The 17,550-nt window shown below is 44.9% G+C and overlaps 1 protein-coding gene across 1 annotated transcript in view; it reads right to left on the bottom strand.

Moving 5' to 3' along the window:
* Nucleotides 1–17,550, bottom strand: part of NEK10 (NIMA related kinase 10) — a 587,606-nt gene that overhangs the window by 380,594 nt on the left and 189,462 nt on the right. The window contains exons 17-21 of the mRNA XM_029587074.1: nt 12,915–13,017; nt 12,693–12,821; nt 9,955–10,092; nt 678–723; nt 179–300 (exon numbers count right to left, since the gene is read on the bottom strand). Coding sequence (XP_029442934.1) covers nt 179–300; nt 678–723; nt 9,955–10,092; nt 12,693–12,821; nt 12,915–13,017 — 538 coding nt within the window. The remainder of the gene's footprint in view (nt 1–178; nt 301–677; nt 724–9,954; nt 10,093–12,692; nt 12,822–12,914; nt 13,018–17,550) is intronic.

The following is a 17,550-nucleotide window of genomic DNA, read 5'->3' as shown; positions in this document are numbered from 1 at the left end:
AGATACTTGCTTTGCTGAGCCATTTTTAAAATGCGCTCGGCGCAGCCACATGCGTATTTTCCGTTTTTTGCACGCCGGGCTTCCAAAATTTAGCCGTTAGTTTCTTAGTCCAGTTGACCTATATAATTCTATAATTGAAAGGATTATACATGAAATAAATCGTATTTTCAGCACTTACTTGTATAAATATCTTCCATATTCTTTCTTCTGTAAACAATTGTTTCTTTTCCTTCAAAGAACTAAAGTGTTCTCCTAGAGGTGCTCCTTCTATAAGCTCCATAACTATATATAATCTGTCATCTGCACAGAACAGAATGAAGTGGTAATGTTAATGTTAAATTCATGACAGCAGTATTTGCACCAAACGTTTTATTTGCATCTGGAGGGAACAAGGAGGATGTTTCTTTTCTATTATTTGGTTTAGAAAATAATTAACTAACAGTTCATTTATCTTTTATAAATAGTAGTTCTGCACTACTATAGATGCAGTTCTACATTTTTCATACCTGTGCAGATCTGGTGAAGCCATTGATGTAAAATTTATGAAGACCTAGTCAGTTATCCTTTACACATTTAAGGAAATACCTTACTTCAATGGGCAGACATAAGGAATAAACAATCTGTATATACAAACCTCACAAAAGAACACCAGATTAATTTACAAAGGTTATACTTACTTTCTAAAAATGTTCGATAATACCGTACAACATTAGGATGATATAGCTGCAGAAAAATAAATAAGAATATTGAAAAATAATAATTTCCAGAAATTAAGAAAATCACGTACATTTCATCTTTACACCATCTATGTTTTAATATAAATACAGCACAGTGTTCCTTTTGGGGATAAATTTTGAAACTTTAAAAAAAAAACGTCAGCAGATGTTCATAAGTTTACACTAATTTTCAATGCAACTACTTATATGTGTAAGTTTCACTTTGAAAATTATCCCACCAAAACTACTCACACAGAACTATCTCAGGAACAAAAGAACATAAGAAATTGCTATGTTGGGTCAGACCAATGGTCCATGAAGCCCAGCATCCTGTTTCCAACAGAGGCCAAACCAGGCTACCTGGCATAAGAACATAAGAAAATGCCATACTGGGTCAGACCAAGGGTCCATCAAGCCCAGCATCCTGCCTCCAACAGTGGCCAATCCAGGCCATAAGAACCTGGCAAGTACCCAAAAACTAAGTCTATTTCATGTAACCATTACTAATGGCAGTGGCTATTCTCTAAGTGAACTTAATAACAGGTAATGGACTTCTCCTCCAAGAACTTATCCAATCCTTTTTTAAACACAGCTATACTAACTGCACTAACCACATCCTCTGGCAACAAATTCCAAACACTAAGAAGAACCCCTGCTAATGATGCCAGTAATAGTAGAGACCATTCCCTAAGTCAACTTGATTAATAGCAGTTAATGGACTTCTCCTCCAAGAACTTATCCAAACCTTTTTTAAACCCAGCTACACTAACTTCATCCTCTGGCAACAAATTCCAGAGCTTAATTGTGCGTTGAGTGAAAAAGAATTTTCTCTGATTAGTCTTAATGTACTACTTACTAACTTCATGAGTGCCCCCAAGTCCTTCTATTATCCAAAAGTGTAAATAACTGATTCACATCTATTCATTCAAGACCTCTCATGATTTTAAAGACCTCTATCATATTCCCCTTCAGCCATCTCTTCTCCAAGCTGAACAGTCCTAACCTCTTTAGTCTTTCCTCATAGGGGAGCTGTTCCATCCCCTTTATCATTTTGGTCACCCTTCTCTGTACCTTCTCCAGTACAACTATATCTTTTTTGAGATGTGGTGACCAGAACTATACACTGTACTCAAGGTGAGGTCTCACCATGGAGCAATACAGAGGCATTATGACATTTTCCTTTTTATTCACCATTCCCTTTCTAATAATTCCTAACATTCTGTTTGCTTTTTTGCCTGCTGCAGCACACTGAACACATTGGATTTCAATGTATTATCCATTATGATGCCTAGATCTCTTTCTTGGGTGATAGCTCCTAATATGGAACCTAACATCGTGTAACTACTGCATGGGTTATTTTTCCCTATATGCATCACCTTGCACTTATCCACATTAAATTTCATCTGCCATTTGGATGCCCAATCTTCAAGGAAAATTTACACAAAATGCTTTTGTAAATCCAAATGTCTTCTTTTAATGGTGTAAATCCAAACTCCTCCTTAACTCTGCCCCAGGGACGCCTCCACTGAGTCTGGGTAACCTTATGCACAAGCAGGACACAAGTGTAAGCTTTCCTGCGAATTGGCTGGGCAATTTAACAAAAAGGCAGTTTGGTAGGTAAAACACTATTTTATCTCGGGAAATGTTTTTGAAGATCACCCTCCTTAGGCACATACACTTGCCACTGTCAACATATGGAAAGACTGATTCATTAAGGCTTTCCTTCCTTTTGGGGGTCATTTTCAAACAACCCTTCTAGCCTCGGACTTTTAACCAGAGTTTTCAAAGCAGATTTCTGTGTAAAAATCTGCTTTGAACATGTGTGTGTGGGGGGGGGGAGGGGGTGTGGAAACCCCCCCCCCCCCCCAGCATGCATACTGGAGAGCATGCGGATTTCCATGCATACTTTGGAAACTCGAAGTGTACATGGAGATCCCTATCAACTCCATTTCCACCTTCCAGAATGCCCTATTTAGTATGAGCATAAAAGCACAAGTGAAATCATGTTCTGCAGGTACTTTTATGCACAGACACCCCTCTCACTCTGGCTATTTTCAAAGAGCCACTTGGACGACTAAAACCTGGTTTTATGAATATAAGGGCCTTTGAAAAGTATCCCTTTTCTGATGATGAGAAAAGTCCATAATGAATTTATACATATTTCTATAATATTAGATGACTTTTAAATCATTTAATTTTTGTACAATGCAATGCCTTGTGATTAAAGCACACTCACCAGTAGGAGTCATGTCCTGCAGAATTTCAATAATTTCAATACTGCGTCTGAGGCTTAAAGTCACAAATTGATCTACTGCTTAGGAAAATGCTGAATTTGGGTCAGATCCTATTCATATGGATTTCTGCTCATCTCTAATTCAATTTGTTGAGATATCCAGAGGGGGTTCAGAAGTGGAACATGAGCTATGGCACAACTGAATTTCTACTTACTAGGGATGTGAATCGTGCTTCGGACGATTGAAAATATTGGACAATTTATTGTAAACCGGTACGATAAGACCTGGTCTTGAACATCGGTATATTAAAAATAAATAAATAAATAAATAAATATTTTCGAAATCGTCATAAAGCAAGGGCTCCCCCGAAACGATAGGAAAATCCCACGATATTGATCGTGGGGGTTCTCTTATCGTTTTGGGGGAGGGCGGGAAAAACGGCACACAAAAATAACCCCTAATCCCACCCCGACCCTTTAAAACTAACCCCTTTGCTTCCCCCACCCTCCTGACCCCCCCCCCCCCAAAAACATTTTACGGTACCTAGTTGTCCAGTGGGGGTCCCGGGAGTGATCTCCCGTTCCCGGGCCGTCAGCTGCCACTAATCAAAATGGCGCCGATGGCCCTTTGCCCTTACCATGTGACAGGGTATCCGTGCCATTGGCCGGCCCCTGTCACATGGTAGGAGCACTGGATGGCCCGCGCCATTTTTAAAGATGGCGCTGGCCATCCAGTGCTCCCTCCATCACCGCCCTTAGTGTTTCCATATGAAAAGGAGGAATCTTGAGAGCCCTGTTGACCCGTTTGAGATCCAAGATTGGACGAAAGGAGCCTTCCTTTTTTGGAACCACGAGGGCCGCAGGGGGAGACCAGGTAAAGATCTGGAAGGTCCCGAGCAAAATCTAACGCGTAGCCTTTTTTGATTACCTCTAGGACCCACTGATCCATCGTAATCTTGACCCATTCCTCGAGAAACAGAGACAGTCAACCACCTAAGTTTAGAACAGAGGAATGGGCCTTCCTTATTTCATTGTGGAGTGGACTTTGGGGCCGAGTGAAGCTGGCTACTGGTTTGGAAGGGCCGACAGCCTTGAAAGGAATGAGACCAAGGAAAGGCTCTGGACACAATACCCCGAGTAAAGGAACTGCGAGCCCTGGTACTATATCGACGCTGTCCTCGAAAACAAGTGCATGAAGGAAAGAAGGACTTTGATTGTTTCGGTCGAGCCTCTGGGAGCTTATGAAACTTAGTTTCCCCCAAAGACTTAATAAGCTGCTCAAGGTCCTCCCCAAAAAGCAACTGACCCTTAAAGGGGAGAGGGCCCAGCTGCGCCTTAGAAGCGGCATCTGCCGACCAATTTCTCAGCTAGAGAAGTTGCCGAGCTGACACTGCCGAGACCATTGCCCTGGCCTGTATCCGAAGATCATAAAGGGCATCTGCCCCATATGCAATTGCTCCTTCCAGCATATCCTCCTGCTCCGCCTCTGCAGACGGGATGTCCTGGGTGCTGAGTAACTGCTGTACCCACCTAAGGCTTGCCCGGTGCATGAGACTGCTGCAGATTGTCGCCTGCACACTGAGGGACAAAACCTCAAAGATGCGTTTTAAATAAAATTCCAACTTACGGTCCTGAACATCTTTTAAGGCCGTAGCACCCACCACCGGGACAGTGGTATGCCTAGTAACAGCAGAAATGGAAGAATCCACCTTGGGCATCTTAAGCATATCCAAGCAGTCCTCAGGTAGGGGATAGAGCCTATCCATAGCCCTGCCCACTCTGAGTCCAGCTTCCGGAGACTCCCATTCCCGAAGAAGCATAAGCTTATGCATGGGTTGGAATGGAAACGTACGAGCAGGAGCCCTAAATCCCGCCAAGAGAGGGTCCACGTTAGGAGCCATAGCAGCCATGACAGTGTCCTCCGGAGGAACCTCTATTCCCAATTCTTGCAGAACAAAATGAATAAGAGGTTCCAGCTCTTCCCTTTGAAAAATGCGGAGTACTCGTGGGTAGTCTTCCTCTAAAGGAGGAGCGGAGAGCAGAGGGTCAGGATCCAGATCAGAATCAGGAACCAAAGAAGGCTGCGGCTGATCTTGGGGTAGAGGGACCCCAGGGACCACTCTAACCCAAACAGACTCCTGGCCCTCTAGCTCCCTAGGCTGCAGAGGCTAAAACCGTGGGGCCTTAGGTAGAGGAGGTCCAGAAGGGGGATCTTCCTCTTCCTGCAGACTGGCGAGATAGGATTTGTGCATAAGAAGCACAAAGTCTGTAGAAAAACTAGGCCTAGGCTTCCCGGGGAGGGGAGGGAAGGGGGAGGTGGAAGGTCAAGTACCCCATGAGGAGAATGAGGAGTGCTCAAATCTGGCTCACCTCCTCCGTGCAGCTCCATTTCATGAAGTGATGACTGATCTAAGATGGCCGCCGTTCCTGCCGTTTTTCGGGTCAGGAACGGCTTGGCTGCGCAGTGGGGAGCACGACCACGGGATCTGAAGTTAAAGGCGCTGAGGAGGGACCCTCTGTGCCGAGTATACAGCCGGAGCACAAGCCTGTTCGGGAGAACCTTGTGACAGGCTCTGCACAGGCAGTACAATGATTAGAGCAAGGCATCAGCTGAGAAGAAGTTACACTGTAGAATTAAATAACAGCTGAGCCGATAGGAGCTGTGCTGAAAAACAAGCAGAGGCAGAGACTGAACTTGCTTGCTTGCTGGAACTGACCACAGTGCTGAAATAAAAAGGGCAAGGCTTGAAATGAATCAAGTAATATCTCTCTTCTTTCTGCTTTTATTTATTTGTTTGTTTGTTTGTTTGTTAAATAAACAAACAAACAAAGCTGTTAAATAAAAATTAGAGAGAAAGGAGAGAGGCGAGAGGAACAGTAACAAGGTTAATTAAAGGTGCAAGAGTACAAAATATACAAATGAAACCGGAATCCGGTGGGTCGTGGAAGCAATTATACAAAATATACAAGGGTTATGAATGTTACCGGAGGGTCATGAGAACTGCCGAGGAGTCAAGAATGTTAATCCGGAAAGGCTTGATGAAAGAACCATGTTTTTAGCTGTTTTCTAAATTTGAAAGGGCAGGGTTCCATACGAAGATTGGGCAGTAGATCATTCCAGAGCGTAGGGCCAGCAATTGAGAAGGCGTGATTCCTTGTGGCTGAGAGGTGGGCTTTCTTAAGAGAGGGAACTAGCAGGGTACATTTATGAATTGTTCTGGTCGGGCGGGAGGATTGTGTAGGTTGGAGGGGTTCATTAAGCCAAGAGGAGTTGTGGTTGAGGATAACTTGTGTATAATGGTGATGGTTTTGAACAAGATGCGGGAGGAGATAGGGAGCCAGTGTAGGTTTTTAAGGATAGGAGTAATATGATCTGATTTGCATCTATTACTAATGATCCTTGCTGTGGCATTTTGCAGTATCTGGAAAGGTCTGATAGAGGAGGAAGGAAGGCCAAGATACAGGGAGTTACAGTAATCTAGCTTAGATATTAATGTGGCTTGGATAACAGTTTTGAGGTCGTGGGTGTGGAGAAGGGCTTGAGCTTTTTTAGGACCATGAGCTTGTAAAAACCTCCCTTAATAACAGAGGTGATGTGGTTTTTGAGGTTCAGATGAGGATCGATTAGGACACCTAAATTCCGTACAGAGGGTTGCGAGAGGAGAGACATGGTCAGAGGGTCAGTGGGTGTGGCCAGCTTAAAGGTTTGGTGGTGATGTATGAGGAGTAGCTCAGTTTTAGAAGAGTTGAGGGCAAGTTGCATGGATGTGAGTAAGGTGTTGATAGAGGAAAGGCATTTCTCCCAAAAGCTTAGTGTGGTAGCTATTGTGTCGTGGATGAAGATGATGATTTGGACACCATCAGCGTAGATGTAGAATTTGAGTCCAAGATCAGTTAGGTGATGACAGAGGGGGAGGAGGTATATGTTAAATAGCATGGAGGAAAGGGAAGAGCCTTGGGATACACCTTGGGAGAGAGAGAAACGTGAGGATTCTGAGGAGCCAAGTTTAACAGAGAAGCATCTGTTATTTAGATAGGATTTGAATCATAGAAGTGCAGTGCCAGAAATGCCGATGTCGGTTAGGCGGGCAATGAGGAGGTCATGGCTTATCGTGTCGAAGGCCGCGGAGATGTCAAGGAAGGCAATAAGGAAGTTATGACCTTGGTCGAGGCCGGTAAAGAGGAGGTGTGTAAGGGATAGAAGGAGGGTTTCGGTACTTAAATTTTTATGAAAGCCAAACTGTGCTGTGTGGAGTATGTTGTTGTCCACAAGGAATGCCATGAGCTGTGTATTAACTACCTTCTCCATGATTTTAAAGATGAAAGGGAGATTGGAGATGGGTCGGTAGTTAGTTGGGTCTTTGGGGTCTAAAGAGGGCTTCTTGAGCAGGGGTTTGACTATCGCATGTTTAAGAGGCTCAGGGATGGAACCTGTGGAAAGGGAGCAGTTAATTAGGTCAGCTAGGGGTGAAGCAATGGTATTAGGGATGGAGATGAGATTTTTTGTGGGTATAGTATCAGAAGGATGGGATGCAGGCTTGGATTTTTTAAGGATAGCCTCAATTTCCTTAGGTGTGGTGAGTTCTATGGAGTCGGGTGAGGCGGAATTATGGCGGGATGTGGGGGGGTGGGGAGTTTTGATGGTTGTGGGGGGGAATCGGAGGAGTATGTTAGCTATTTTATTGTAGAAGAAACAAGAAAGTTCTTCACATTTCGTGCTGGCATCTTCAACAGTGTTGGAGGAAAAGGGGTTGGTGAGGGCTGCTACATAGGAGAAGAGGGCTTTGGGGTTGAAGGTGTATTGGTGGATTTTGGAGGAGTAGTAATCACATTTGGTATTTTGTATGGCTAGGTGGTATGCATGTTAAGTGGGATTTATAGGAGATGGAGCGCTGAGGAGTGGGGTCTTTATGCCATGCTCTTTCTTTGAGTCTAAGGTCGTGTTTCAGGTTGTGCAATTCTGTAGTGTACCAGGGTTTATTGTTAGATTGAGGGGTGCGTTGTTGACGAGTGATGAGGGGGCAGATTTTGTTGGCTATGTCTTGAGTGGTACTGACCCAGGAGGTGAGAGCAGTGTCAGAAGAGGAAAGGTCAAGGTTGATCAGAGAGTCGGAAAGGGCTGTGGAGAGCTCCTCAGTTGTACAAGCTTTGCCGTATGAGAAGGTGTTGTTGTGAGGGGGGTTGCAGGGAGAGCGTGGTCAGACCACGGTACGGGGGTACAAGATGGGGTGATGTGACCTGAATGCAGGAATTGGTGAAAATGAGGTCTAGAGTGTGTCCCATTTTGTGCGTGGGGGTTGAGATGGTTTGGGTGAAGCCTAGAGCTTGGAGGGCAGTAAGGATGATTTCACAGGAAGGAGAGAGGGGGGTAGAGTCTACATGGAGATTAAAGTCTCCCAGTAGTATGGCAGGCTTTTCACAGTTTATGTTATTGGAGACAAGTTCAATGAGTGGGGAGGGGTTTTGTTCTAGGAGGCCAGGGGGAGCATAGATAAGGCAGATTTGGAGATCTGAGGATTTGAATATCCCAGCTTCCAGTTTGGAAGGAGGGTTGTTATTCAGAGACCTAAGTTTAAGGGGTTTTTTTTAGAGATAAGGAGGATACCTCCCCCTAGGGGTGTGCATTCATTTTCACGGTATTTGTAATCCGCAACTTATTTTTAGCGATCCGAAAAATACGTTGGAAGCCGAAACGCATCGCGACTCCCAACGTATTCAACAGATTTCTGTTGAATACGGTGAACCTAAATAAACATTTAAACCCCCACCCTCCTGACCCCCCCAAGACTTACCAAAACTCCCTGGTGGTCCAGCGGGGAGTCAGGAAGCCATTCCTGCACTCGTTTGCGGTTTCCTCACGGCGCCGATAGCCTGTGTCACAGGGGCTGCCAGTGCCATTGGTCAGCCCCTGTCACATGGTCACCGGCGCCATCTTGTGCTCCTACCACGTGACAGGTAGGTCATGTGGCAGGAGGTCGCTCCGGGACCCCCGTTGGATTCAACCGGAACTTTTGGCCAGCTTGGATGTGAACCCTGATTTAAAGGGCAGTTCAAAGATAGAAACCTCCCTCCCCGGCGCTGAGATCAGCGCGGCTCCCACCTCTGATAGGCTGCTGGTGTAAAGGAGCTCAGGGAGGGGATGTCCGTGCGTTTACAACGTGTTCTGCGGGTCCTTCGGGTCGGTCTGTGCGGTCTGGATCTGCGGCCGGAGGAGGACCAGAATCACTGGGCCGGGACGGGCAGACCTGGATCAGGTGGGCCGGATGGTTCTTGCAGGTAGGGCGGCGGGCAAACAGGCTGAGCTGCGGATGTGAGCCCCGATTTAAAGGGCTGTTCAAATGACATTTTTTTTTCTCAGAAAATAAATGCAGAAATGCCAAGCCCAAGTGGTACCACTAGTGAAGGGGGAGGGACTGGACCACCAGTTTCACCCCAAAGGTCACCAGGAATGGAAGTCCAGGCTGAAATAAATTCAAGGGGCACAGCCCCCCTGGACCCCTAGCAGAGCGAGGAGACAGAACTGTCTCCTAGTCAAAAGTCAGAAAACTTTCAAATAATTATAAAATTAAACACTGGTTAATACTTGCTTGATCTGTAAAGAAAAAAAACCCACAGAGAAAAGATAAGGAGATGAGAAGAGGAACCAGGGGTTCTGCTGGGAGGCAGACAAATACTGAAGGGAGCAGGGGAGGTTCTCTCCTATTATGGGATGCCTTGTCAGTTCTAGTCTGTCTCCATCTGCTGAGCAGGATGCACAACCCAGGGTCTGGACTGATCTGGGTACGTACAGGGAACAGGAATTTAAAAATTACCTAATCCTAGATGCACGGTATGTTTACGGATTGATACACATTATAAATCAATGAGGCTGTCTCTCAAGTCCCTTTCCCCATTAGCTTGGTACTATAACCACTAGACCTTATTTCCTTCTCTACTAAAGGCAATTATATACTTTTCTGCAGTGTGAATTCAAATATTTCAGTGGTAGTGCAATATGAGACTTACTTGTTCCCTAATAATGGTCAATTCAGAGACAATATTCTCCACACTATTGTCCCGATCTTTTTTGTCCTTTCCAAATGCTGGATTGTGCAGGTTGACTTCTTTCATTGCTAGAAGATTTTGGCCACTGCGTTTTCTCACCTAGAATACAGCATTCTTTGTAAAAATTACTAACGGACAGTTTAGGTGTAACATTTTCATCAGAGATGCTAATTATTTTCGACTGACATAGCGGGCATCATCGGTTTGAAAATTATGGAATTAATTTTATTTGGATAGGTTTTGCACTACACTAGGCATGGTTTTGTTTTGTTTTTTATACTTTTTCAAAAAAAGATAAAAGAAGGATAATTTTTGGGCATGTGATAACATGGGGGAGTCTTTACTTTTAAAAAATCATTAGTGAAGCTCCACGTTTGATACCTTTTCTAAAAAATTTTCTAAAGTTTGTTTTGTTTTTGTTTAACATATATTAAAGTTTTCCTACATTTATTATCTTTTTTGCAAGCATAATGTATAGGTTCTAACACCTATTATAATCTTCATATTAGCTTTTAAAGCTTTACATAATTTAGCTCATAAGTGTTTTAACACTGTTTTGAAGATCTATCACCCTTCTTGAGTATTAAAATCCTCTTTTCGCAGTCTGTTGGATATGCCAGACAGATTAGCTAAGTCACCTAAAATTATTTGTGCCGCTGATCCACATCCCTGTAAAGAAGTTCCAGATGAGCTTAAAGCTGAAATGTCTGTAGTGAAGTTTTGCAAAGTTTACATATTTACTTAAGCTGTCGATGACTGTAGCTGAAGTTTCACTCACTGTCTATTCTGGTTTCCCTTTATACTGACTCAAGGTGGTGCTTTTTAAGAAATTTGAAGCTTTGCTGTTTTTAAGATGTCTAGTTTGATGTGTTATTTGTAGGTATTGTGCAATGTTTTATATTTTATGAGTTTGATTCTGTAACTCTCCAAGAACTGGTGACAGTGCAGGATATAAGTTTTTAAATAAATGAATACAACTAAGTAACAGGTACTAGTATCTTAAACCAGAAAAATGATCTACAGTTTTCAGATATCAGTCTTTCTATTTCCTGACTCTAGTTAGCACTTTTATGCATAGGTTACCATTCACTTTTTTCTATAGAAATCCTCTTGAAGATGTGATGATTTGAAAAGATTGTCTGAAGTTCATAGGGCTGATTTGTTGTGCTTGCCTTTTCATTTTTGTATAAAAAGTTACCCTACTTTTATACCTTCTTATGTTTCAAGCACAGCAGCCCTGATTAAGACCTAGTGTACCACCAGTTTAAAAAATAAAATCCATAATTAATTTAGGAGCTTTAAAATGTTTATTATGAAAGGAGAGATTGCCTTCCAATCAAACTGTAATCATGTGGGATGGAACATATGAAAGGCCATAGTAATATAATGCTAGAGTAAAACAAAAATTTGTTTTCTATTATCAAGATGTCATCTAATGTTTAGAGGCCTATGCAATAAACCTTAGCATACAGGTTAAGCCTCTCATGTGCATGCTAAAAATAGTGAGTTGTGCAGGAAGCCCTTACCGTGCACATAGAAGGGTAATTTTGTAACAGCCAATATAAATTTGTGGATTGTTGTAGCCCTAAGTTACACCAGTTGTCAAAGCAAACTTACACATTTCAATAGACACACACGCTGACATCATTATCAGCTTTCCCAGTTCTCCAAGGTAAGGGATAGGTCTTCCAAACTCCCCTATTTTAAAAGCCTTCCTTTTACCCTGTTAGCCCCGACCCTTAAAACACCACAGTCTATCTATTTATTTGCATTTTGCTACTCACGTCCACCATAGCAGAAGTAAAGTTATGTGGTAGAGGACCCCGGCATACACCTGCGCGCGTATGTATTTACGCGTTAATTTAAAGTTGAAATTCAGAAACGCCCATGCCCAGCCTCATTTTTGGAACTTTTCATTTGTGCGCATAGAGAGAGATACGCGTGTACTCAGGCAGCTTTTAAAATCTGCTCAGTGCGCACCGGCCCAACATAGTCACATATCTCTCGGTTTTGGCGAATATCAGGCTTTTAAAATTCACCTTTATGTGCGTAGGTGCGAGTCCCTTCTTATCCCCAGCCCAGGTAACATCTCTGTTCACTGTGGGAAAAAGTACAAGCATACAGGCCCTTTAAGCATAGCAGGTGGGCAATTTTTTTAAAAGCCCTTTTTCACAGGGAAAGCACAGTTTTACCCAAGGAAATGGCTGTAAAAAGGACCCTCAGGGAGTGGTTCTCAATCTGGTCCCTGGACCCCCAGCTCATGTGATATTTAGGCTTTCCACAACAAATGTGCATGATATATATGTGCATATATTTCAGCCTAAGAACCTGTTTGATGTATGCAAAAATATCCCTTGCATATTTATTAGGGATACCCTGAAAACCAGATCAATTCAGGGCATGGGGACAGGAAAAGAGAGGAAGAAGGAAGAGGGAGCAGAACTGTTTGAGAACCACTTTTTAGCTTCTCTGCTGTGTAAACTGAAAATAAATCGATCAAAATGTGAAACATCTTAGTAATAACCATTACTTTAGAGTGTAATAACACTTTAGGGTAATTGTTACCTTCAGAAAAAGAAATCCACAGAGATAATTTCTTCTCTTTACTTCTCTTACCCAAGAATAACCAGTCATTAGTATGGTTTATCTAATTGCTAATACAGCTAAAATAGTTTATTTGAAATTTAATGAGTACTTACCTTAAAAACACTTCCAAAAGCTCCACTCCCAAGGTGATCTAATATTGCATAGTTGCCAATATATTTTGTAGGTGCTTTATTCTGATTGATGCTTTCAATATTTTCAGATATTTGCTTTATTTCATCCTGCTAGGTAAAAATTAGAACAGGAATTGAATTATTTTGCTGTGCCTATCTGAATTACTCTGAATTTCATTAAAATATAGAAAGCTCTATACTTACTAGTAATGAATTAAATTTTGCCACCAGCTCTTCATAAGCATTGATATCACGAACATAATGACCAATATCAATGAAAATCTCAAACAAATTGGAAGGAAAAAGCCTAGAAAACACATGGATATACATATAAATATAAAGACTGCATATATTAAGCTATAGTACCCTCTGAAATTATGACCTCCTTTTGCTAAACAATAACATCATAAGAAGTTTGATTGCTTTAAGAATATGAACTGTGAACACCCATGATACAATCTTATAAGAAAAAGATCACTTATTAGTGCCATTTAATAGAGAAGCAGTATCATGGAATTCACAATTCTCATTTAACCCCATCCCAGTATGCAGATCCAGCACGGGTGAGGATATAAAGTTATTTATAGTCTTTGGGAAAGGAACCCTTGCTAGCTCTTGTGCCTCCTTCACTTCCCAAGGTGTGGATTCGTTGACGAGGTGTAAAAAGGAGTCCTCTCAGGTCCTAGTGCGGGGTGGCTGACTTCTTAGGCTGAATTCCCTAGGTTAAGTGAATTTCCTCAGTGTACTGTGTGCCTTAGATGTCCCTGGTGAAAAAGATCTTGGAAGGAACTTCAGGTCCACCAATGGGTAGGAAGATGAGCAGAAAAATCACTTCCTCCCAGGTCTTGAAAAATAACTTCTTTTGTTCCCCCAAATAGATAACACCAGATATCCTCTGCAAAAGGTCACTACTTCAGGGATAGGTCTTCCCTAAACATGGGAGGGTCTTCAACTCAGGGTTCCCCAGTCCCTGAATCTCAGAAAGGCCCAAGCCTTCAACAGGGCTCTTACTATTCAAAAGTCCAAAATCCAAATCATAGGGGTGTGCATTTGTTTTCGACATATTGTGAATCTGCAACGTATATGCACACTAGTGCACCTTACATACGCCAATGCCCGCAGGCTTCCCCCGTTCCCTCCCAGGCCACTCCAAAATCAGAGCGGCCAGGAAGGGAACTTCCCTTCCCCCTAACCTAACCTTCCCATCCCTTCTCCTAACCTTTCCCCCACCCAGCCCTACTCTAACCCCCCCCAAAATTTTTATCTAACCTTTTGCACCTGCCTGGAGGCAGGCACAGGTTGCACGTGCCGGCAGCCTGCTGGCACATGATCCTCTGACACAGCGGCAAAGGTGCTGTATCAAAGGCCTCTGGCCCCGCCCCCGTCCCCAGACTGCCCTGCCCACTCCCCGCCCCTTTTTGCAAGCCCCCGGACTTACATGTGTCCCGGGGCTTTACGCGCATCGCCGGGCCTTTTTTAAATGGGCCCGGCGACACGTAGGGCTTTTAAAATCCGGCCCTGTATGTTTTTGTATGCAGCATGCATATTTATGTCTGCTGTGTTATTTTCTTTGTTTATATATACACCGGCTTACTGCAGCTGACTCTTTAAGGGTGTTTCAGACATTGGAGAGAGAGGAGGTTTTTTGCTTAGTTGGAACTTAGGAGGAGTTTTTTATGATTACCTGAGTGAGTTGTACTGTTTTATGTTCTCGTCTTTTTTCTTCTATCTTTGTCTCTTGTCTTTATCTTTGTGTGGAAGTTCTTGTGGTTTTTGTCAAGTTTATCTGTCTCCTTGTGGAGGGAAAGGAGTAGTGGTGGAGGCATGGAGGAGGAATGTTGAAGGAGTGGGAGTGAGGTGTATTGGAGGAGTAGAGAAAGAGTGATGAGTAGCTGGAGAGGATGGATCATGGAAGGCATGGGAAGAGAGAAAAGGAGAGATGTGAGGAAAAAAAGGAAGAGTAGGAAGGCATGAGGGAGAGGAAGTGGGAGGAGGAGAAGGGCAGGAATAGTAGGAGGAGGAGGAGGAGGAGGAGGAGCAGGGACAGTGCATTTATCTAGTTCTAAGACTTCAGTGCCTTTTTCTAGTTCCATGTCTTCAGAGTCATGTTCAAGCCTTCATCACATCTTGTCTTGAAACCTCAGCCTCCGTCTGTCCTCATGCTCAAAGCGGAAATCCAAAAGGACTTTTCAGTGACCAAAGGGCTACCCCAGTGACCAGCATTGCATTGCTGGGTCTCTCTTCCTGATGCGTGCTGGACATCCAAGTATTCTGTTCCAAGCCAAGAGTGTCCCTAGTTCCAAGACAAGATTATTCCCATTCCAGTCAGTCCATGACAGGATGCTTTTGCCCACCAGCGGTTTAGATCATGGCTAGCCCTGGGGTTGTGCAGATCATGCCACAGCACAGGAGCTAATGCTCTTGAGCGTTCATCTGTGCTCGCAACAGATTGTGAAGGCCATGAGCTCGGTGAACATGTCCCTGCGTCGGGCCTTCCATGCTTGACTCTTGATAATTCCTTTTTCTTTTTTTTTTTTTACCTATGACCCACAGGAGGTGCCCTGCATCCAGATTTTTCTTCAAGTTCTTCAGCCCTGGTTCTAGCCTTCAGTATGTCCAAGCTATGTCTTCATCTAACTTGTTTTGAATGGTTCTTTGCTTCAGTACTATAATCAAGTATCTTCGTATCATGGGTCTGCCCCTGAGCCCCTGTTGGTAAGGGATTACCTAGAACCCCTCCAAAGCTGAAGAAAAGGCTGGAGGGAGGGGCTTTGAGGAGGGGCGCTGTTGTGATTCAGTTCGCAAGAGGGTCCCGCTAGCAGCTTGCTCCCCTATTGGCATGGTCTTGTGCTGCCATCATCACCTTGCCTCTATGAGCGGCCTTGGAACACAACTTCTATCTCCTGCACCAGCTTCCTATGCCAGCTGGATGCTGCTTCTGCCATCCATGTGCGGCCGGAGCTCCACGTTCCCCGACACTACCTCTGTTTGACTGTCACTCTTCACGGCCTAAGAGAATCCGCCTGTTCTTCACGTCCAGAGGACTGCTGACTTTCATCCTGCTCCTGCACACCGGCATTCTAAATGTTCACGCGCTTCTGTTGAAGATGCTGGGGTAGATTTTATAATTTTGTGCGAGCGCAAACAAGAGTACGCGGGATTTCAATAGATACGTGCATAGCCGTGCGTATCCATTAAAATCGGGATCGGCATGCGCAAGGCTGCCGATTTTGGGCAGCCTGCGCGCGCCGAGCCGCGCAGCCTGCCTCCGTTCCCCTACCTAACCCACCCCCCCGGCCCTATCTAAACCCCCCCTTACCTTTATCGCTGGATTTACGCCTGCCGGAGGCAGATGTAAATCTGCACGCGCCAGCGAGCTGCTGGCGCGCCATCACCCGACCCGGGGGCTGTTCCGGAGGGCGCGGCCACGCCCCCAGAATGCCCCGGGCCGAAACCATGCCCGCGGCGCTGCCCCCAAAACGTCGCATCACCCACGCCATGCCCCCGAAACGCTGCGTCACGCCCACCACACCCCCCGACTCGCCCCCACGGCACGCCTCTCCATGCAAGTCCCGGGACTTACGAGCGTCCAGGGGGGATTTGCGGTAGGTTTTCGGGGGTACGCGCGTACCCCTTTGAAAACCTACCCCTTAAAGGACCCACAGCGGGAAATGCCGCAGCTTCTCCCAATTATATCATCTCCTGCCATCCCTATAACAGGGCTCCTTTGTCTGCTTCCTGTTGCCTTCACAAAGGTCCTCCATGTTGCTTGTTCCATGTTCCTGGTCTACTGGTTCCTGTGATGTCCTGGTCTCTTCATTTTGTTCCTGAATCCAAGGCTTTGCCTTGTTCTTGACTCCAAGTCCTTGCCTTGTTCCTGGTTCCAAGTCTTCGTCCTTTCCAGAGTCTTCAGAGACTTTGCTGGTTCAAGTCTTTGGAAGTCCATCCCTGGGTTCCTGAGTCTGAGTTCTGAATTATTGAGTCCTGTCCCGGTCTTCGGAGTTCTTGTTCCAGCTTCCACCTTGTTCCTGAGTCCAGTGCCTACACTGCTATTGTCATAGTCCGTGACCAGCCCACGGGTTATGTAGGGCGCACAGCAGTACTGGACCTCCTCAGAGCCAAGTCCTTGTTAAGTTCCAAGTCCAGAGTCTGTGCCACAATTGGCATGGTCTGCGGACATCCCTGCAGTGCAGGGCTCTCCCAGAGCTTCTTCATGTTTCCAAGTTTTCAGTGCCTTCGTCTAGCTCCAATTCTTCAATGCCTTCATCTAGTTCCTGTTAGGATTCGTGGGTTTCATGGACCCTTGGCCCGAGGTGAAGGCTGAAACTACCTGAGGGGTGGAGCCCCACATGTCCTCAACATTGGGAGGCAAGGTCAGCTGCAGCAGGGGACACAACTGTAGTTCAATAGAGTGAGAATGTCCTGCATCACGGCCACGTGATTGCAGGTACCTGCACTGACATAAAACTGTGAGGCGTCCCACAGAGCGGGGCGAAGAGGCACAGTTCAAAGGAGTCACAATACTTAGGCAGGACTGAAGAGACAGTGTACCAGAGCAGGAACCTCCAAGACAGAGGAGTGGGGAGCACGAAGACAGGAACTTCTAGAGGAGTGATGCAGAGACTGTTCAAGGGGCAAAACAGCGTAGCAACAGAGTCTCTGGTGCAATGACGTAGGGGCTGCCCCGAGGAGCGGGGAAGCGCAGAGTAAAGCCACTGGTGTAAAGACATTGAGACTGCCCAGAGGAGTGGGGAAATGTAGAATCAAGTCTCAGATAAAGTGACGTAGAGGCTGCCCCGAGGAGCGGGGAAGCGAGCAGGCAGGACCATTGGTGAGGAAC

The sequence above is a fragment of the Rhinatrema bivittatum genome, chromosome 2 (genome assembly GCF_901001135.1).
Source record: "Rhinatrema bivittatum chromosome 2, aRhiBiv1.1, whole genome shotgun sequence".
Classification (NCBI taxonomy): Eukaryota; Metazoa; Chordata; class Amphibia; order Gymnophiona; family Rhinatrematidae; genus Rhinatrema; species Rhinatrema bivittatum.
This window is presented reverse-complemented; position numbering and strand designations above follow the sequence as displayed.